Source organism: Leucopleurus acutus (genome assembly GCF_964270905.1).
Source record: "Leucopleurus acutus genome assembly, chromosome: 21".
NCBI lineage: Eukaryota > Metazoa > Chordata > Mammalia > Artiodactyla > Delphinidae > Leucopleurus > Leucopleurus acutus.
This window is the reverse complement of record NC_139163.1, coordinates 23,738,827-23,755,846: the sequence shown is the minus strand read 5'-3', so window position 1 is coordinate 23,755,846 and position 17,020 is coordinate 23,738,827. Positions and strand designations below refer to the sequence as shown.

Genomic DNA, 17,020 nt, shown 5'->3' with positions numbered 1-17,020 from the left:
ATCCACATTGCATCTACCACTTCTTAAGTGTGAAATCAGCAAAAACACGTTAATCATCTAAACATCTGTGTATTAAGTCATTCATTGAGCATTTGAGTGCCTACTGTGTCAGATGTTGTATTTGATACCCTCAGAGAAGAATGAATGTTTTCTCCTCAGCCTTAAAGAGTTTACATTCCAGTGGAGAAGACATACAGCTAAATATAAAATAACGTTATAGTAAGAGGTAGGTGCATAGATGAGGGATTGAGTATTCTTCGTAAGAGTCTTGAGAGATGTTCTGAAGAGTTAAGAACTTGAGCTGGTCTTAATGGGTAAAAGAGAACTGAATTCACTTCTTCTTAAGTATATTGTGCTATTTGTATCAGTTTGACCCTTTTTTGTTTTAAGATAACTTACCTTTAAACATTTCAAATTTATGTGAAAGGGTATCATTTTAAAAATTGTCAGTACCTATCTTGACACTGTGGTTAAATTTGTACTTGGCATCTCAGTTTACATTCTACCCCAGATGAGTGGACTGAGCCGTCCATGCTTAATTTCATCTACTTTTATCAATGATTGGTTTGGGGAGAGGGTGCAGAACTAAATCAGTTTGGGCCAGTGACACACTGAGGACAGATTGGCTTGTGGGCGGGGGGTTGGGGGGGCGTCTCTGGAAAAGAGAAGCCAATCTGCTGTGAACAAGGAAGCATGTTGCTCAACCTGTTGATGGCCGCACTCTTGGAATAATGACAACACCAGTTGGATGACCCTCTGAGGTGATGACAGCAAAACAGAGAGATGGAAAAAACCTGAATCCTTGAAAACATCTGGAGCTGTGGAATAGGTCAACTGATAAAGGCTGCCTGATTTCTGAATTTCTTGTTGTAAGAAGTTAACTCGGGACTTCCCTGGTGGCGCAGTGGTTAAGAATCTGCCTGCCAATGCAGGAGACATGGGTTCAAGCCCTGGTCTGGGAAGATCCCACATGCCGTGGAGCAACTAAGCCCGTGCGCTGCAGCTACTGAGCCTGTGTGCCACAGCTGCTGAAGCCCATGAGCCTAGAGCCCGTGCCTCACAAGAGGAGGCACCGCAATGAGAAGCCCGCGCACTGCAACGAAGAGTAGCCCCCACTCTCCGCAACTAGAGAAAGCCCGCATGCAGCGACGAAGACCCAATGCAGCCAAAAATAAGTAAATAAATAAATGTATATAAAAAAAAGAAGTTAACTCAATTTTAAGCCAGTTTGAATGGTTTTCCATACTTGAAGTCGATAGCATTTAAACTGGTATTGAACTTGGTACTGGTGTTGAACTTGGTACTTCCACTTGCTAGTGGAAGATTCTAAGATATGGATTTAACTTGGAAAGAGGGCAATAAGGATGTCTCACTGTTCCTAAATGGGAAGTTGATGATATGTGGGGGCACAGACCATATATTTTATGAGGCTGTGGTTTGGGGGGAACTTGTGCAAAAAAAATTCAGGATATTGAAGTGCCCTGCCCATTTCCTGCTTAGATCCAAGAGGCCTTTAAAATTCAGATTTGGTTAAAAAAAAAATCCTTTGTACTTATGGCCTAGTTTTACAGATCAGCTTTGCAAGATTAGCTTGAAGTAAAGCATTCATCTTTTCCAAAGTTAGTGTGAATATGGGTTTGAAAGAAAGGAGATTTAACAAGAGATAAGTATGAGGCAAATCTGAAGTAAGTATGAGGCACAAATCTGTTGCCTTCAACCTTTCCCAGATACGTCCTTTTAAGCATTTTCTACCTGGTAAATGGAACTACTCAACTTAATGCAATAAAGGTTTATTTTAAATGCAGTCTGGGGAAAGAAATGGATAGTTTCAAATTGTAATGCAGTGGGTAATGACCATTCTAAATTCAGGGCCTTGGGAAATGGGAGGGTCTCAGAGGCTTGTTGCCAGGAGACTGAAATTCCTAATGACAACCATTGTCTAAATGAGATCATGCTATGGTTCCTAGCCTTTGGAATTTTGAGGGACAAGAATCCTAGCTATTTCTTTCTAGAAGGATATACGTTGTGCTAAGGGCCAGTTAACACTGACCATTGTGTCATTCTTCACTTCTCTAAATTTAATTGTGGTTACCCTACGTTTTCTTCACCAGTTTATTTTTCGTGTAGGTAACTTAACCTTGTAACCATATGCTGCCTAAATGGATGTTGACTATATGAGTCTACCTCCAGACCCACTTTAAGGGAAGGCGTATTACTCACATCATTGATCTGAAGTTAGATGCAGTAACTCGATGAGACTGGATTGTTCCCGTTTTGTGAGGTGGATTGACCTGCTCAGTGTGAGCATGAGCATTTTTGAAAGTGTAAGTGTTGGAAGAAGGGTGTGACTAAAGGAGAACCAAACGAGTAGACTGCAGCCTCCCTAATAGTTCTAGATTGTCTCATGTAATTAGTCTAAACTATTCTTTGTCCCATTCCCCTTGCCTTTGTTGGTTTACTGATGTACAAGCATAGTCAATATGGTTCAGTATAACACGGTATGAGGCTTTCTTAGAAATCCTGGGAAGGTGAAGTCAGTGTCTCTATTGGTGTCTGTGGGCAAGGGAGCAGGTAGGCCTAGTTGCTGCTGGCAGCTCTCTTATGACCACAAGAGGAGCCAGGCAGAGATAAAGATAAAGCTATGGACATCAGTGTAGAGAGTCAAGGAAAAGAAACTTGAGTTTCTAATATTGTTGAGGGACTAAATAAGTTCAGATTCTTCCTGTGGTAGCCAGCATAATGCTCCCCCAAAGATGCCCACACTCTGATCCCCACAACCTTTAACCTAACAAAAAGGACTTTGCAAATGTGATTGAGGTCACAGACCTTGAGTTTGGCTGATTATTTTGGGTAATCTGGGTGGGCCCAATTTAATGATGGGAGCTCTTAATCATAAAAACTTAAGAGGAAGACAGAAGAGTGAGAGACTGAAGGAAGAAAGAAAAGTATGAGAGGGATTCAGCTTGCCTTTGCTGGCTTTAAGGATGCAGGAAAGGTGTTATGAACGCAGGTATTGTCTGGAATTTGGGGATCGCTTTTGGCTAACAGCCAGCAAGGAAGTGGGATCTCAGTCCTCCAACTGCAGGTGATTGAATTCTGCCAACAAGGAAAGAGATCCTCCCCTAGAGCCTAAGAAAGAAACGCAGTCTAGATGACACCTTGATTTTAGCCCCATGAGACCCATGTCAGACTTATGACCTACATAACTGTATGTAGCAAATCCTGTATCTCCAGTTTTGGGGGGCCATTTACTGGAGGTTTACTGTATTTCTTTGGTGGAGTCACGTTTCCCTGATTCTTCATGGTCCTTTAGCCTTGCATAGGTGTCTGCACATTGAAAGAAGAGACTTTATGGACTGACTTTGCTAAGAAAAGACTTTCACCTGGGGTGGGGACATGCCGGAGAGTGCTGTGACCCTGGGTTAGTGATGCAGGTGCCAAGTGGAGGGGCATGTGGTGGCTACATGTCTTGGGGATTGTGGTGTAACTCAGTAGATCAGGCCGTTGGGATCCACAACATCGACAATTTGTGTGGTCTTTGGCAAGCACTGCCAGGGGTCTGCAGAGGTTACAATGGCTGTTGGGGTTCTCAGCAGCACCTCCAGGTCCATAAACTAGGGAGAGTACCAGAGTAAGCAGCAGTAGTGGCCCAAGCTGGTTTGTATGCACACACTCGGCTGTGCGGGCCAGTTGCAGGTGCCTGAGTTGTGACAGTGCTGGTTATAAACACACATGTATAGTTGCTTTACAATGTTGTGTTAGTTTCTCCTGTACAGCAAAGTGAATCAGCTATATATGTACATATATCCCCTCTTTTTTGGATTTCCTTCTCATTTAGGTCACCACAGAGCATTGAGTAGAGTTCCCTGTGCTATACAGTAGGTCCTCATTAGTTATCTATTTTATGCATAGTGTCAATAGTGTATATATGTCAATCCCAATCTCCCAATTCGTCCCACCCCTCCTTCCCCCTTGGTATCCATATGTTTGTTCGCTACATCTGTGTCTCTATTTCTGCTTTGTAAATAAGGTCGTCTATACCAATATTTTCAGATTCCACATATATGCATTATCGTATATTCCACAAATATACGATACTTGTTTTTCTCTTTCTGACTCCCTTCACTCTGTATGACAATCTCTAGGTCCATCCACGTCTCTACAAATGACCCAGTTTTGTTCCTTTTTACAGCTGAGTGATATTCCATGTGTATCTGTACCACATCTTCTTTATGCATTCCTCTATTGATGGACATTTAGGTTGTTTCCGATAAAAATTTTTTAAAAAAGAAAGAAAAATTTTAAAAAAAGAAGACATAAACTGTATATCAACAACCCCATAAAAATTGAAGCTAGGCCCGCTTTCTTAGTGTAGCAGAAAAAGCCTTGTACTAGAAGCCAGAGACCAAATTTCTACTCCTGGTTCTGCCACTACATAGTTATGTGATCCTGGATGAGCTATTTTGACATCTTGGCCATTGTTTTTCTCATCAGTGATACTTATTTAACCTTTGGGGTCAGGGACCCCTCTGAGAATTTGATGAAGCTATAGCCCCTCTTCCCAGGGAAGTGCACATCAACACAGAGCTTTGCACAGAATTTTAAGGTTTTTGGGCTCCCCACAATAGCCAACCTGGGACTTTTCCTGTGTAGGTGAACCCCAGGTCAGGAACTCATGGACAGGAGGATCATTACAGCCTCTTCCAGCTCTAGTGGACTCAGCTTTGTGAATCTGCGAGCAGAAGACGATGCTGAGGAATTTACTTGAGAAAAAAGAGGAATAAGGAAGACGAGGAGCAAAAGGAAAGGAAAAGAGAAGTTCTGTTTCTTAGTATCTCAAAAAATATCTAAGAATCCACTTGTTAGATGAACACTTACATGAATTAAATGCAATATAATTAAATTTCATGTTAGAAAGGAAAATGTAACATGTTAACTCATTTTAAAGTTATACTCTCTTGGGAACAATAAGATAACTTACAGTGAATAAAATAAAGGAAAATGGAAGCAAAAAGCATTTACTGTAACTAAACGATTATCTCAAAATGTGATTAAATACTTAGAATTCTATGATTAAAAAGAAATGAAATAAACACACATGTAGCAGTGGGGGCCAGGGCAGATATCAAGGCAAGTGCCAATGGTAGGTGCACTGACAGCTTTGGTGTGGTCCTGGCTGTTGGTGTGCATTACTATGACTGCTGGATCTTGCCATGGACATGTAGCTGTGGAGGCCTGATGGGGGCCAGGGGTATCCATCACTGTGGAAGGGCTAGCTGCAGGTGAGCCTAGTGGTGCAGGCCAGTGACAGAAGACAGGGCTGGATGTGGGCCTACATGCTGCTGTAGGGCCTTGGTTATCAGCAGGGTCTTGCCATGGTGCACACATGGGAATTTAGGTTGGTGACAGGTGTAAGTGCACAGCTCTACCACTATTCATTGTGCTTTGCTAACTTATATAACTTCTCATCAATATGAGTTTTATCTAAGTCTTTTACATTTACAGTTGTCCCTTGGTACCCATGGGAGATTGGTTCCAGGACCTGCCCCAAATACCAAAATCTGCAGATGCTCAGGTCCCATAGTTGGTTCTCCATATCCACGAGTTCTGCATCCTCAGATTCAACCAGTCATGGATTGTAAGTTGTTTGCAGCCCATGGTTGGTTGAATCCATGGATGCAGAACCAACCGATACAGAGAGCCAACTGTATATTTATTGAAAGTATTCTGTGTACAGGAATTCCCTGGCAGTCCAGTGGTTAGGACTTTGTGCTTTCACTGCCGAGGGTGCAGGTTCAGTCCCTGGTCGGGGAACTAAGATCCTGTAAGGCACACACGGTGGCACGGCCAAAAAAAAAAAAAAGACAAAAGACTATTTGGATTCATTTTACCTATCGTCTCTAAAATGGAATTGTTGAAACTCAGAGCCGCTGTCATTTCACAAGTTAACATAGATCCTAGTGTCTGAATAACTTTGAAAGTCAACCCTTTACAAACCTTTTTAGACCTAGAAATAGTTCTAAAGGCTAATTTTTAATTGGTAATTTTGATTATGTAAATCATATTTAGTCCTAAATTTTTTTCAAGTGTAATTCTGAATATACATTGAAAAGTACAAAGTTTTTAACAGTATTATTACTAACACAAACCTTCAGGGAATATTTTCTACTTGAATTTATAAAGGTTTTTGGAGCCCTGGATCGGATCTTTATTAAGTTGTATTTTTTCATTCTACTCAGTCCATTAACAGGATATAATGTTCAGCCAATAAGATGACTAGGTAATACAAAGAATTATTTGGTCCAGAATGTCAACGGCACCACTGCTCTAGGGTTTACTTTACAGGCATACCTTGGAGGTATCACAGCTTCAGTTCCAGACCACAATAAAGAGATTCACACAATTTTTTTGGCTTCCCAGTGCATATAAAGTTATGTTTACATTATAGTGTAAGTGTGCAATAGCATTAAAAAAACAATGTACACACCTTAATTTAAAAATGCATTATTGCTAAAAAATACTAACCATCATCTGAGCCTTCAGTGAATCATAGTAGTAACATCAAATATCACAGATCACAGATCACCATAACAAATATAATAATAATGAAAAAGTTTGAAATACTGCGAGTATTACCCAGATGTGACACAGGGACACAAAGTGAACAAATGCTGTTGGAAAAATGGTGCCAATAGGCTTACTTGACGCAAGGTTGCTACAAACCTTCAGTTCATAAAAAATGGAATATCTGCGAAGCCCAATGCAGTGAAGTACAATAAAACAAGGTATGCCTGTATACATCTTTATCACAATACGCCTTCACATAATGTGATTCACGTGTGCTGTAAGAACCTTACAACAATATATTTTGATTTCCTCCCTCCCTCTCATGCTTTGTGCTTTTGTTGTGGGAGTCCTTCCAGATCCCAAGAAAAACCACATGAGAAATTAGGAAAACAGAAAAAAGTATTGTAATTCTTCTGTGAGAATTAAACCTTAACAATCAACATGGAGATCTTAGTGGTTTATAGAGTCTAACGTCAAGCTAAAAACAAGAGCAGGAAATGATGACGGTGGAGTTGAAAGTTAAGGCTGACATTTCCAGAACTGAGAGAAATGGTCATGATCTCATCGGTTAGTCTTGCTTGTTATTGTTGCCATGTGTTTTGTTGCCATGGGCCTGTCTACTGTAGAGGTGAATTATTTTTGCAAATAAATATTAATACACTAATGTGCATAGTATACTTACAAATTCTTTGAGTGGTGTTCCAGGAAATAACAAATATAGGTAGCATGTGGTTTTCAAGAGCAGTTTTCCTTTTGTGGTATGCCCATTACTTTCTCGGTTCTGTAGCTTCTCCATTGCTGATAATCTTTTGGAATCACACTTGTGTCACAGTGATTGAACCTCTCTGTCCTTATCACCTGCTGTGGCAGTTGCTGCCGCTGCTGCTGCTCCTGAGCAGGCCATGTAGAACTCCCTTCCCTGGTGCACCAATTGGAGGAGAAGGATAGGTGTTTTATATGTTTCAGTGATTCTCGTGGAATGTGGGTAAAAGTTCAACAGTGTCTGTACTTTAGATTATAACCTTTTCTGAGAATGATTTATAATTTTCATAGTGCCAAGATAGGAGCCTGTAATCAAGTTCTAGCTTGCTTCTCCCAGTTGTGACCTAGATCCCTGGAGAATAGAGAATGGCCCTAATAATTGACCATGTATAAGTGTATTGTCTATGTGTCCCTCTCTGTGTATATTTAAGAAACGCATGTCCTTCCCTCTGTAACACAAATAAGAACTTTAGCTCCAGAACTTAATGGACAAGAATTGGCATATATATTTCCGACTCTCTCACTTTACTATTTTGGCAAGTTTTAACCCTCTGAACCTCATATTTCTCATTTTAAAAATGTGTGTAACAATGACAATAAGTAATAGTAATAGCAGTAATTCAATTCTTGGGGATTTGAGAACAAAATGACAAAATGCATGAAACGGTTGTCTTAACAGTGCTGGGGACATTAGCATTCAGGAAATGTTAGCCCTTATTTCCATTGGCCTACACAAGTAGTTCTTGAACTATTTCCTGAATTCTTTCCTTAGATGATTTTTCAGCCTAACTTGTTACTATAGGATAGTTACCATAACTGTAGCAAGCTAGCTCAAGTATTCATCTTCTCCTTGGAAATTCTGTTGATGTTCTCATTTAATTACACGCTGTTTGCTTTAGGTCAGAGATGCGTGGGAGTGGAAGACATGGCAGAGAACTTGAAGAACATTTCTGCTTTTTAGCACTTCCTCAGAGTGATGTGGCTGAGATATATCAGAATGGAATAAGTACCAGAACATCTACATTGAAGATACTAGGCAACCCTCTTCTTGGAATTTATATATTTAGACATGTTGATGTGGCCTTGAATTTTGCTCACAGTAGAAGCATTACTGTAGAAAGTATTATAATTTTTAAGGTTGGTAGCACAAAACAAATACTAAATATTATATTCAGTTTGCTTTAAATTGACCTAAATGTATTTTACTTTCTTTTTTTTTGTATTTTACTTTCAATATGAATTATTAATGTTTTAAAGTTGCATTGTATAAAATAAATATTAATTATTTATTACTATCATCATTTGAAATTTCCCCCCCCCCCTTTTTTTTTTTTTTTTTGCGGTACGCGGGCCTCTCACTGTTGTGGCCTCTTCCATTGCAGAGCACAGGCTCCGGACGCGCAGGCTCAGTGGCCATGGCTCATGGGCCCAGCCGCTCCGCGGCATGTGGGATCTTCCCGGACCCGGGCACGAACCCGTGTCCCCTGCATCGGCAGGTGGACCCTCAACCACTGTGCCACTAGGGAAGCCCTCCCCTATTTTTGACTCCAGTGGGTGTGCAGTATAAAAGTCTTCAAGTAAACAAAGGCAGCCTTTACCATATTGGTTTTCCTAATGTATATTTTTTCTCTCCTAATTGACCTTCTTATCTTTCTCTCTTTTGTTCAGACTATAATTAATACCAGAGTGTTCTAAGTGTCTTTCCTCAAGACATTGGTATTAATAATTCTGACTTAAGCTAGAGTTGCTACACTCTTACTGTTTATTTTACTTAATAGTGTAGTACAATATTTTCTTTGTTTTGATAATTTTGCCATGCTTATATAAGATGTTAACATTAGGAAAAACAGGGTAGAGATATATGGGATCTCTGAACTGTTTTGCAACTTTTCTTAAAGTCTAAAATTACGCAAAATTGAAAAAAAAAATCTTACAGTCGAATTGTAAGCATCAACAGACAAACTGGTTAAGATATACTTTTTTGTTAATTGCAACTTTGCCAGGACTACTAAAATCACAGTAAGTAGGCAGGATTCTCATTTGTGTAATTTAGGATGTATGTACATTCACATAAAACCAACGGTTCATTTGGTATAATTTAATTATTTTTAGACCTCAGGTATTATCAAATTCATAAATCATAATTTATTTTTATTTTTATATTAAAAAAATAATACATACTGATTTTAGAAAATTTAGAGCATACTAAGAAGCTCCAAAAAGCCCATTAATAATGACACAATTTTTTTGTATACCTAATACTTAGTCTTCTGCTCATATATATGGATATGCATTGTATAATGGTCATTAAAATACATTCTTTTTTTTTTTTTTTTTTTTTTTGAGGTACGCGGGCCTCTCACTGTTGTGGCCTCTTCCATTGCGGAGCACAGGCTCCGGACGCACAGGCTCAGCAGCCATGGCTCACGGGCCCAGCCGCTCCGCGGCATGTGGGATCTTCCCAGACCAGGGCACGAACCCGTGTCCCCTGCATCGGCCAGCGGACTCTCAACCACTGTGCCACCAGGGAAGCCCCAAAATACATTCTTTATATATTATGTAACTTGCTTTTTTCATTGATTATAAAATCAACATTTTCCATGTCATTAAATAAATATTCTTCTGTAATATCCTTTTGAACGACTACATAGTATTCCACTGTACAACTCTACCATAAATTTGTGCAACACATTTTTTAATGTTGGAATATAAATTACTTGGTTTTCTTATTTTTGTACTTTTAAATACTACTTTGATTATTCATGTAGGTACATTTTATACACACCTGTGATTATTTGCTAAGAATTAATTGATTAATTCCTATGTGTCAAATTAGGAGTCAGAGGTATGTGTACACTTTCACAGCTTTCGATGTGAAATGCCCAGTTGTCCTGAGAAAGGTGGTACTAATTGACATTCCTTTCCACAGCCTGTGGGGGATGTCTGTTATCTCACATCATCACTAACTCTGTATCTTATATTTTTTAAAAGATATTTGCCAGTCATAACATGTGATAGTTTCTCATTGTTGGTTCAGTTTTTTATTCTTTTTCATAGTTATTGCTGAGCTTAACATTCTGCGTATATTCATTGACAGTATTTAGTGAACTGCCTATTAATATCCTTTGCTAGTTTCTTGGTTTTTCGTTTCTTTGTTTCTAGTTGATTCATAAGCATTATCAATTCATTAAAGTGAATGTTGAGAGCTAGGCTTTTCTGTGTATAATGTTTTATCACTTATTGTTTTCTTTTTTAAATAAACATTTTATTTTGTAATAAATTGAAATTTACAGAAAAATTATGAAGGTAGTACAGAAAGGTCCTGTATACAATTTAGCCAGCTTCCCCTAATGTTAACATTTCATATAACTATAACACCTCTGTTAAAACTAAGAAACTGAAACTAACAGTGTGTATGTCAATTATATCTCAATTTTTAAAAAATAATAAAATAAAATGAAAAGAAACTAACATTGGTACAGTACTATTTAATACAGACTATGCAGCTTTTGCCAGTTTTTCCACTAATGTTTTTTCTCTTCCAGTATCCAAGTACAGGGTACCACATTACATTTAGTATTGTTTTCAATTTTGAATGAATTATTAGCATATTAAAAAATAAAAGTAATAGAATTGCTGACTTAAATAAAATTTGTGGTTTTCATATTAATTGCACTTTTTCCCCACCTTTTATCACTTCATTAGTTCATGGTTTTTAAAATTTTTATACTCATTTTTTTCAGTGTACAGAAGTTTTGGAATATTTTACAGTGAAATTTGTTTTTAGTTCATGGTTTTTTGGCAATATGCTTAGAAAAGAATCCTCACTTGGAGGTTAGATATTTGCTTGTATTTCTTTCTACAGTGTTTATATTACTTAAATGTTTACCTTGTTTAGTATTTATTTTGGTTTATAGGTTGAGAGGAATTTAATCTTTTTCAAGTCCACACCATTTATTGAATAATCTGGTTTTGCTTCATTTATTTCAAATGATGCTTTTAATATCATATTATGTTTTTATAGATGCTTGGACTTATCTGGGCTTTTTATTTTGTGCAGCTTTTTTCCCCTCTCTGCCTTTTTTGTGGTAGTACCGTTCTTTTAAAAAGTATGTAATATCTGGAAGTGCATGTCACCTTTCCTGTTCCATCATTTTCTATTTCTGACCCAAATTTTTTTCAAAAAATTGTTTCCAAAATTTTATATGTTATTCTTGTTTAGTCTTCCAGGGAAGTTTTTAAACTAAAACTCATTTCTACAAATGGATTTTCTGAAATTTTTATTGGAACTACTATAGTCTTTGAGTTTAATTTAAGGGGGAATTGACATAATTACAATAAGTCATGCCATTCATCTGGGACATGGATTATCTCTCCATTCGAATTTCTTTCCTTAAAAAAGAAGCTAACTTTACTTTCCTAGTATGAGAGTTTAAAGTGTTTTGGTATTTTTTTTTTTTACCATCTTTATTGTGGTATATTTTTATTTAACTTCTTTTTGTCTTTTTTTTTCCAGGTTCTTTTTGGAAAAGTGAAGAAAATTCAGCCTTCAGTGGATAAAAACAAAGTTTCTTTGGATCCTTCTCCTAACTTTGACTGCCATATGTCAAGAAGTGTCCCCTCTTTGAAAGATACCATTGAACTACAAGCCTACAGTTCAGCAGTATGTTAACTTTTCGGTTCATTTGACAACTTGAAAGTCACATGCCTCACACTGTATGATACAAGCCTTAAAACAACTGCCCAAAATATTAAATGGAAATCTCTTACTTCATTCACCATAATATGACCTAAATAAATAGATAGTAAAAGCTGTTTTAATATTTGTGATCTCAGAACATTAATAAAGAAGCTTCCAGATTTACATTTAACTTCGTTCTAAGTACAGTGGCTGCTTTTATTTAGATGTTTCATAGATTAATTCCTAACTTGCAAAACAAACAAGGCTACTTTGAAATGTTATTGATCTTCACAAAAGGAGAAAAGGCTTATGTATTAGTCATTACATGGTAGACTAATTACTACACAGTAATTTTCTGTCATATGTTACTGAGATACTTAGTAGACCTTTAATCTTTTATAGAAGATTAAATTATGTAATACATACTATATATAATCATATATATGATTAAATGAGGATAAATATTTTAGAAATATATATATGCTCCCACATGTAAGATGTATTAAGCTATTGTTATTTTTCTAATTGACTTTTCCTCCCAAATAAAATATAGTGGTTCCCAGCATATGCAAAACATTGAAGTTTTAATGAAAAAATACTTTTTTATTTAAAAACAGATTGTGTCTGTTTCTGCTGATATTGGAAGCCTATCAAGGAAATAATATGCTGTGGGGAAAAAAATTCCTCTTCAGGAAAACTAGGGTTGAAGAAGCCAGGGAGAGTGGGGCTGTATGGAAGCTGATTAATAAATAACAACATGCAGTTATCTAGATTTTTTAAAATAGGAGCTTATTCAAGTCTGCAAAAATTAATCAGCATAAAAATGTTCTCTTCCTTCTTTATCTTTTAGGTATACTTCTATGAATATGATGATCTTTCAAAGCCAGTAGATAAACCTAGGCAGTGTCTTCCATATGCAATAGTAACAGTAAAATTTATTGGTCAAAAAGTAGACAAAGGACACCTTATGACATCTTTGAGACTCCTCTCAACAGGATTTCCTAAAAGGGCTGGTAAGATACATATATTTTTCTACTTCAGTAGCATTTGTGCTGGTCTTACAACTTCTGAATATGATTTTCTAATACATTATGAATATCTAAGCAAAATAGTTGTGCTTTACCTATTTTCGATTTTATATATCTAGAATTACATTGCAGCTATTTTTTTTTTTTTTTTTTTTTGTGGTACGCGGGCCTCTCACTGTTGTGGCCTCTCCCGTTGCGGAGCACAGGCTCCAGACGCGCAGGCTCAGTGGCCATGGCTCACGGGCCCAGCCGCTCCGCGGCATGTGGGATCTTCCCAGACCGGGGCACGAACCCGTGTCCCCTGCATCGGCAGGCGGACTCTCAGCCACTGCGCCACCAGGGAAGCCCATTGCAGCTATTTTTGTTATTTCTTTTGCTCAGTGTTATGTTTGTGTGATTCTTCCACGCTGATATGTATAACTGTAGTTTCTTCATTTTCACTCATATATTTGTATACACACATACACACACACACACACACACACACCATATTATTCAATTTTGTGACTATACACTATTCCTCTGGGGATGTTTTGACATTTTGTAGTTTTCTTCATATTCCAAATATTGCTGTTTTAAATGTTCATGTACGCATCTCAGTGCATATGTGCAAGAGTTTTTCTATAGCGTATACATCTACATCAGGAATGTGCAACTTAATCCAAAGACAATGTCAGTTTTCAAAAGTGGTTGTGTCAGGTTACCTAATTATTCTGCATCATTGCCAGTACATATACTTCTTTTTTTAAAAAAATAAATTTATTTATTTATTATTTTTGGTTGCATTGGGTCTTTGTTGCTGCAGGTGGGCTTTCTCTAGTTGCGGTGAGCGGGGGCTACTCTTCATTGCGGTGCATGGGCTTCTCATTTGCGGTGGCTTCTCTTGTTGCAGAGCATGGGCTCTAGGCACACAGGCTTCAGTAATTGTGGCACACGGGCTCAGTAGTTGTGGCTCTCGGGCTCTAGAGCGCAGGCTCAGTAGTTGTGGCGCACGGTCTTAGCTGCTCTGCGGCATGTGGGATCTTCCCAGACCAGGGCTCAAACCCGTGTCCCCTGCATTGGCAGGCTGATTCTTAACCACTGTGCCACCGGGGAAGCCCCATATACTTTTAAAAAAATGTTTCTGCCAGACTCACAGACTTCAAAAACAACTGTATGATTACCAAAGGGGAAAGGTAAGGGGGAGGGATAAGTTAGGAGTTTGGGATTAACATATACAGACTACTATAAATAAAATAGATAATAAACAAGGGCCTACTGTATAGCACAGGGAGCTCTACTCGATATTCTGTGATAACCTATGCGGGAAAAGAATCTGAAAAAGAACGGATATATTTATATGTATAACTGAATCACTTTGCTGTACACCTGAAACTAACACAATATTGTAAATCAACTATACTCTAGCATAAAATAAAAACTAAATTTAAAAAATGTTTCTGCCAGCCTAGTGAGTGTGATATGTTATCGTTATCACCTCAAAAAAAGAGACTCTTTACCCATTGAAAGCTCTCCTGTCCCTTTTCCCCTAAGCCCCCCCACGACCCCTACACAGTCACTAATCTGCTTTCTGTCTCTATATATGATCCTATCCTGGCCTGGCCATTTCATTAAGTGAAGTCATAAATAGTAGCCTTTCATGACTGGTGACTTTCACTTAACAGTGTTTTCAGGCTTCTTGCATGTTGCAGCATGTATCAGTACCTCATTCCTTTTTATGGAAAAATATTCTGTTACATGGATACATTACGTTGTGTTTATCCATTCATCAGTTGACCATGTGGGTCACTTCCACCTTTTGGCAATTATGAATAATTATGCTAAGAGCATTCTTGAACAAGTTTTGGTGTAGACATGTGTTTCCTTTGCTCTTAGGTATATAGCTTGTTCCTGAACCTCGGGGGAAAGTGTTCATCTTTCCCCAGTAAATATGATGTTAGCTGTGGGGTTTTTTTCATGTCCTTTACCCTGTTGAGGAAGTTCCCTTCTATTCCTAGTTTGTTGAGTGTTTTTATCTTGAAAAGGGCAATTACTTATCCTTCAGAATCTTTGCCATCTAAAAGGTTTTTTAATATGAATCTTCTTGTGTATTTAGTGGGGTTGGACATCTTTTTGTGTTTGTTGACAGTTTTTACTTAACCTGTGATTTTCTTGTTTAAGTACTTTGCCCAACTATCGCATAGTCTTTTTATTAATCGTTTGAAGATATCTGTATATTCTTTATGTATTCCAATATATGTGTAATTATGTACTAAGTTTGTCTCATTCAGAATATTCTTTTCACCAGTTTATTTTTCTAAGTTTTACCATGGGTTTGACCTATTAAAATATTTAATGTGTATGTAATTGAAATCATTTCTCATTTTTGGTTTTCTGACTTCCATCCATGCTTAAAAAGTACTTTCCTAGGGCTTCCCTGGTGGCGCAGTGGTTGAGAGTCCGCTTGCCGATGCAGGGGACGTGGGTTCGTGCCCCGGTCCGGGAAGATCCCACATGCCGCGGAGCAGGTGGGCCCGTGAGCCATGGCTGCTGAGCCTGCGTGTCTGGAGCCTGTGCTCCGCAGCGGGAGAGGCCACAACAGTGAGAGACCCGCGTACCGCAAAAAAAAAAATAAGTACTTTCCTATCCCCAGGATTATAAAACTATCCCTCCATGTTTTCTTCCAGTATTTTTATGGCTTTATTTTTTAATGAATTTTGTTTTATTTCAGTATAAGGAGGTATAGGGATCCACCTTTCCTTTTTTTCTGTCCACTCCAGCTTAAGCACTACATCTCTATATTTTCTTTTTTCTTTTTTAATTTTATTTTTTATTTGTTTATTTTTGGCTGCCTTGAGTCTTCGTTGCTGCACGCGGGCTTTCTCTAGTTGAGGCGAGCGGGGGCTACTCTTCATTGCGGTGCACAGGCTTCTCACTGTGGTGGCTTCACTTGTTGCGGAGCACGGGCTCTAGGCACGCAGGCTTCAGTAGTTGCGGCACGTGGGCTCAGTAGTTGTGGCTCTCGGGCTCTAGAGCGCAGGCTCAGTAGTTGTGGCTCTCGGGCTCTAGAGCGCAGGCTCAGTAGTTGTGGCGCATAGGCTTAGTTGCTCCGCAGCATGTGGGATCTTCCTGGACCAGGGCTCGAACCCGTGTACCTTGCATTGGCAGGCAGATTCCCAACCACTGCACCACCAGGGAAGTCCCACATCTGTATTTTCAAACATATTTCCACTATAGCTTACTCTAATTAAAAGGATAATCACAATAGTTATATAATTTAGAAATCTTCAACAGAGCTATTTTTTAACATTCTGTGAAAAAGAACTTCATGGTACATTCCCAGTGATATGATTATAACTTCGTATATTGTTCATGAGCAACTTCTCATTAATAATCTGTTTTAACAATGGTATTTTCATGGTATTAGTTAGCTATGAATGCTTTGTGAACATTTTACCTGCTAAATATGTGTTTTATAAGTTCCTTTGTTATTACATTGAAGTGCTTTATGAAATTTTAGGAATAAATCTCTATAAATTATAAAAAGAAAATTTGCTTCTATTTTCCAGGTTTTTATTTATATTTATTATTTGCCAGAATAGTTATTTCATAATGGAGCAGGGGTAGTGGTTTGCTTTGGCTCCTGGGAAGGATTTTGTGCAGCCTTTTTGATCTTTTCCCCCTCCTGTTTCTTTACCTTATTCCTCTTTCCTTTCCAGTTTTGTTCTCCTGTGGTAGAGGGAAAAGAAGCAAGGTAACAGTAGGTGGAGGGAGACAATTTTACCTAATAATGAATAGATTCTATTATTAAATATCTGCATATAGGAAATTAATATAAGAATTACCTAGTCCGTGAGCAACATGGTTTTATTCCTATTTAATTTTTCTATTTCTTAGTATTTGTCAAAATTCAAATTTTTTATGGCAAATACTTATAATGGGTCTATAGGGCAGAATTTCATACTATGTCATTTATACTTTATCGGTCGGTTACTCTTCCTCT

At 38.0% G+C, this 17,020-nt stretch overlaps 1 protein-coding gene across 1 annotated transcript in view; it reads left to right on the top strand.

The window, feature by feature from the left end:
* TEX15 (testis expressed 15, meiosis and synapsis associated) overlaps nucleotides 1-17,020 on the top strand; it is a gene marked incomplete at its 3' end in the record, with an annotated part of 41,032 nt that overhangs the window by 10,965 nt on the left and 13,047 nt on the right. Inside the window, 3 exon segments of the mRNA XM_082863820.1 lie at nucleotides 8,229-8,466; nucleotides 11,846-11,992; nucleotides 12,861-13,023. Of these exon segments, the coding sequence (XP_082719946.1) occupies nucleotides 8,229-8,466; nucleotides 11,846-11,992; nucleotides 12,861-13,023 (548 nt within the window).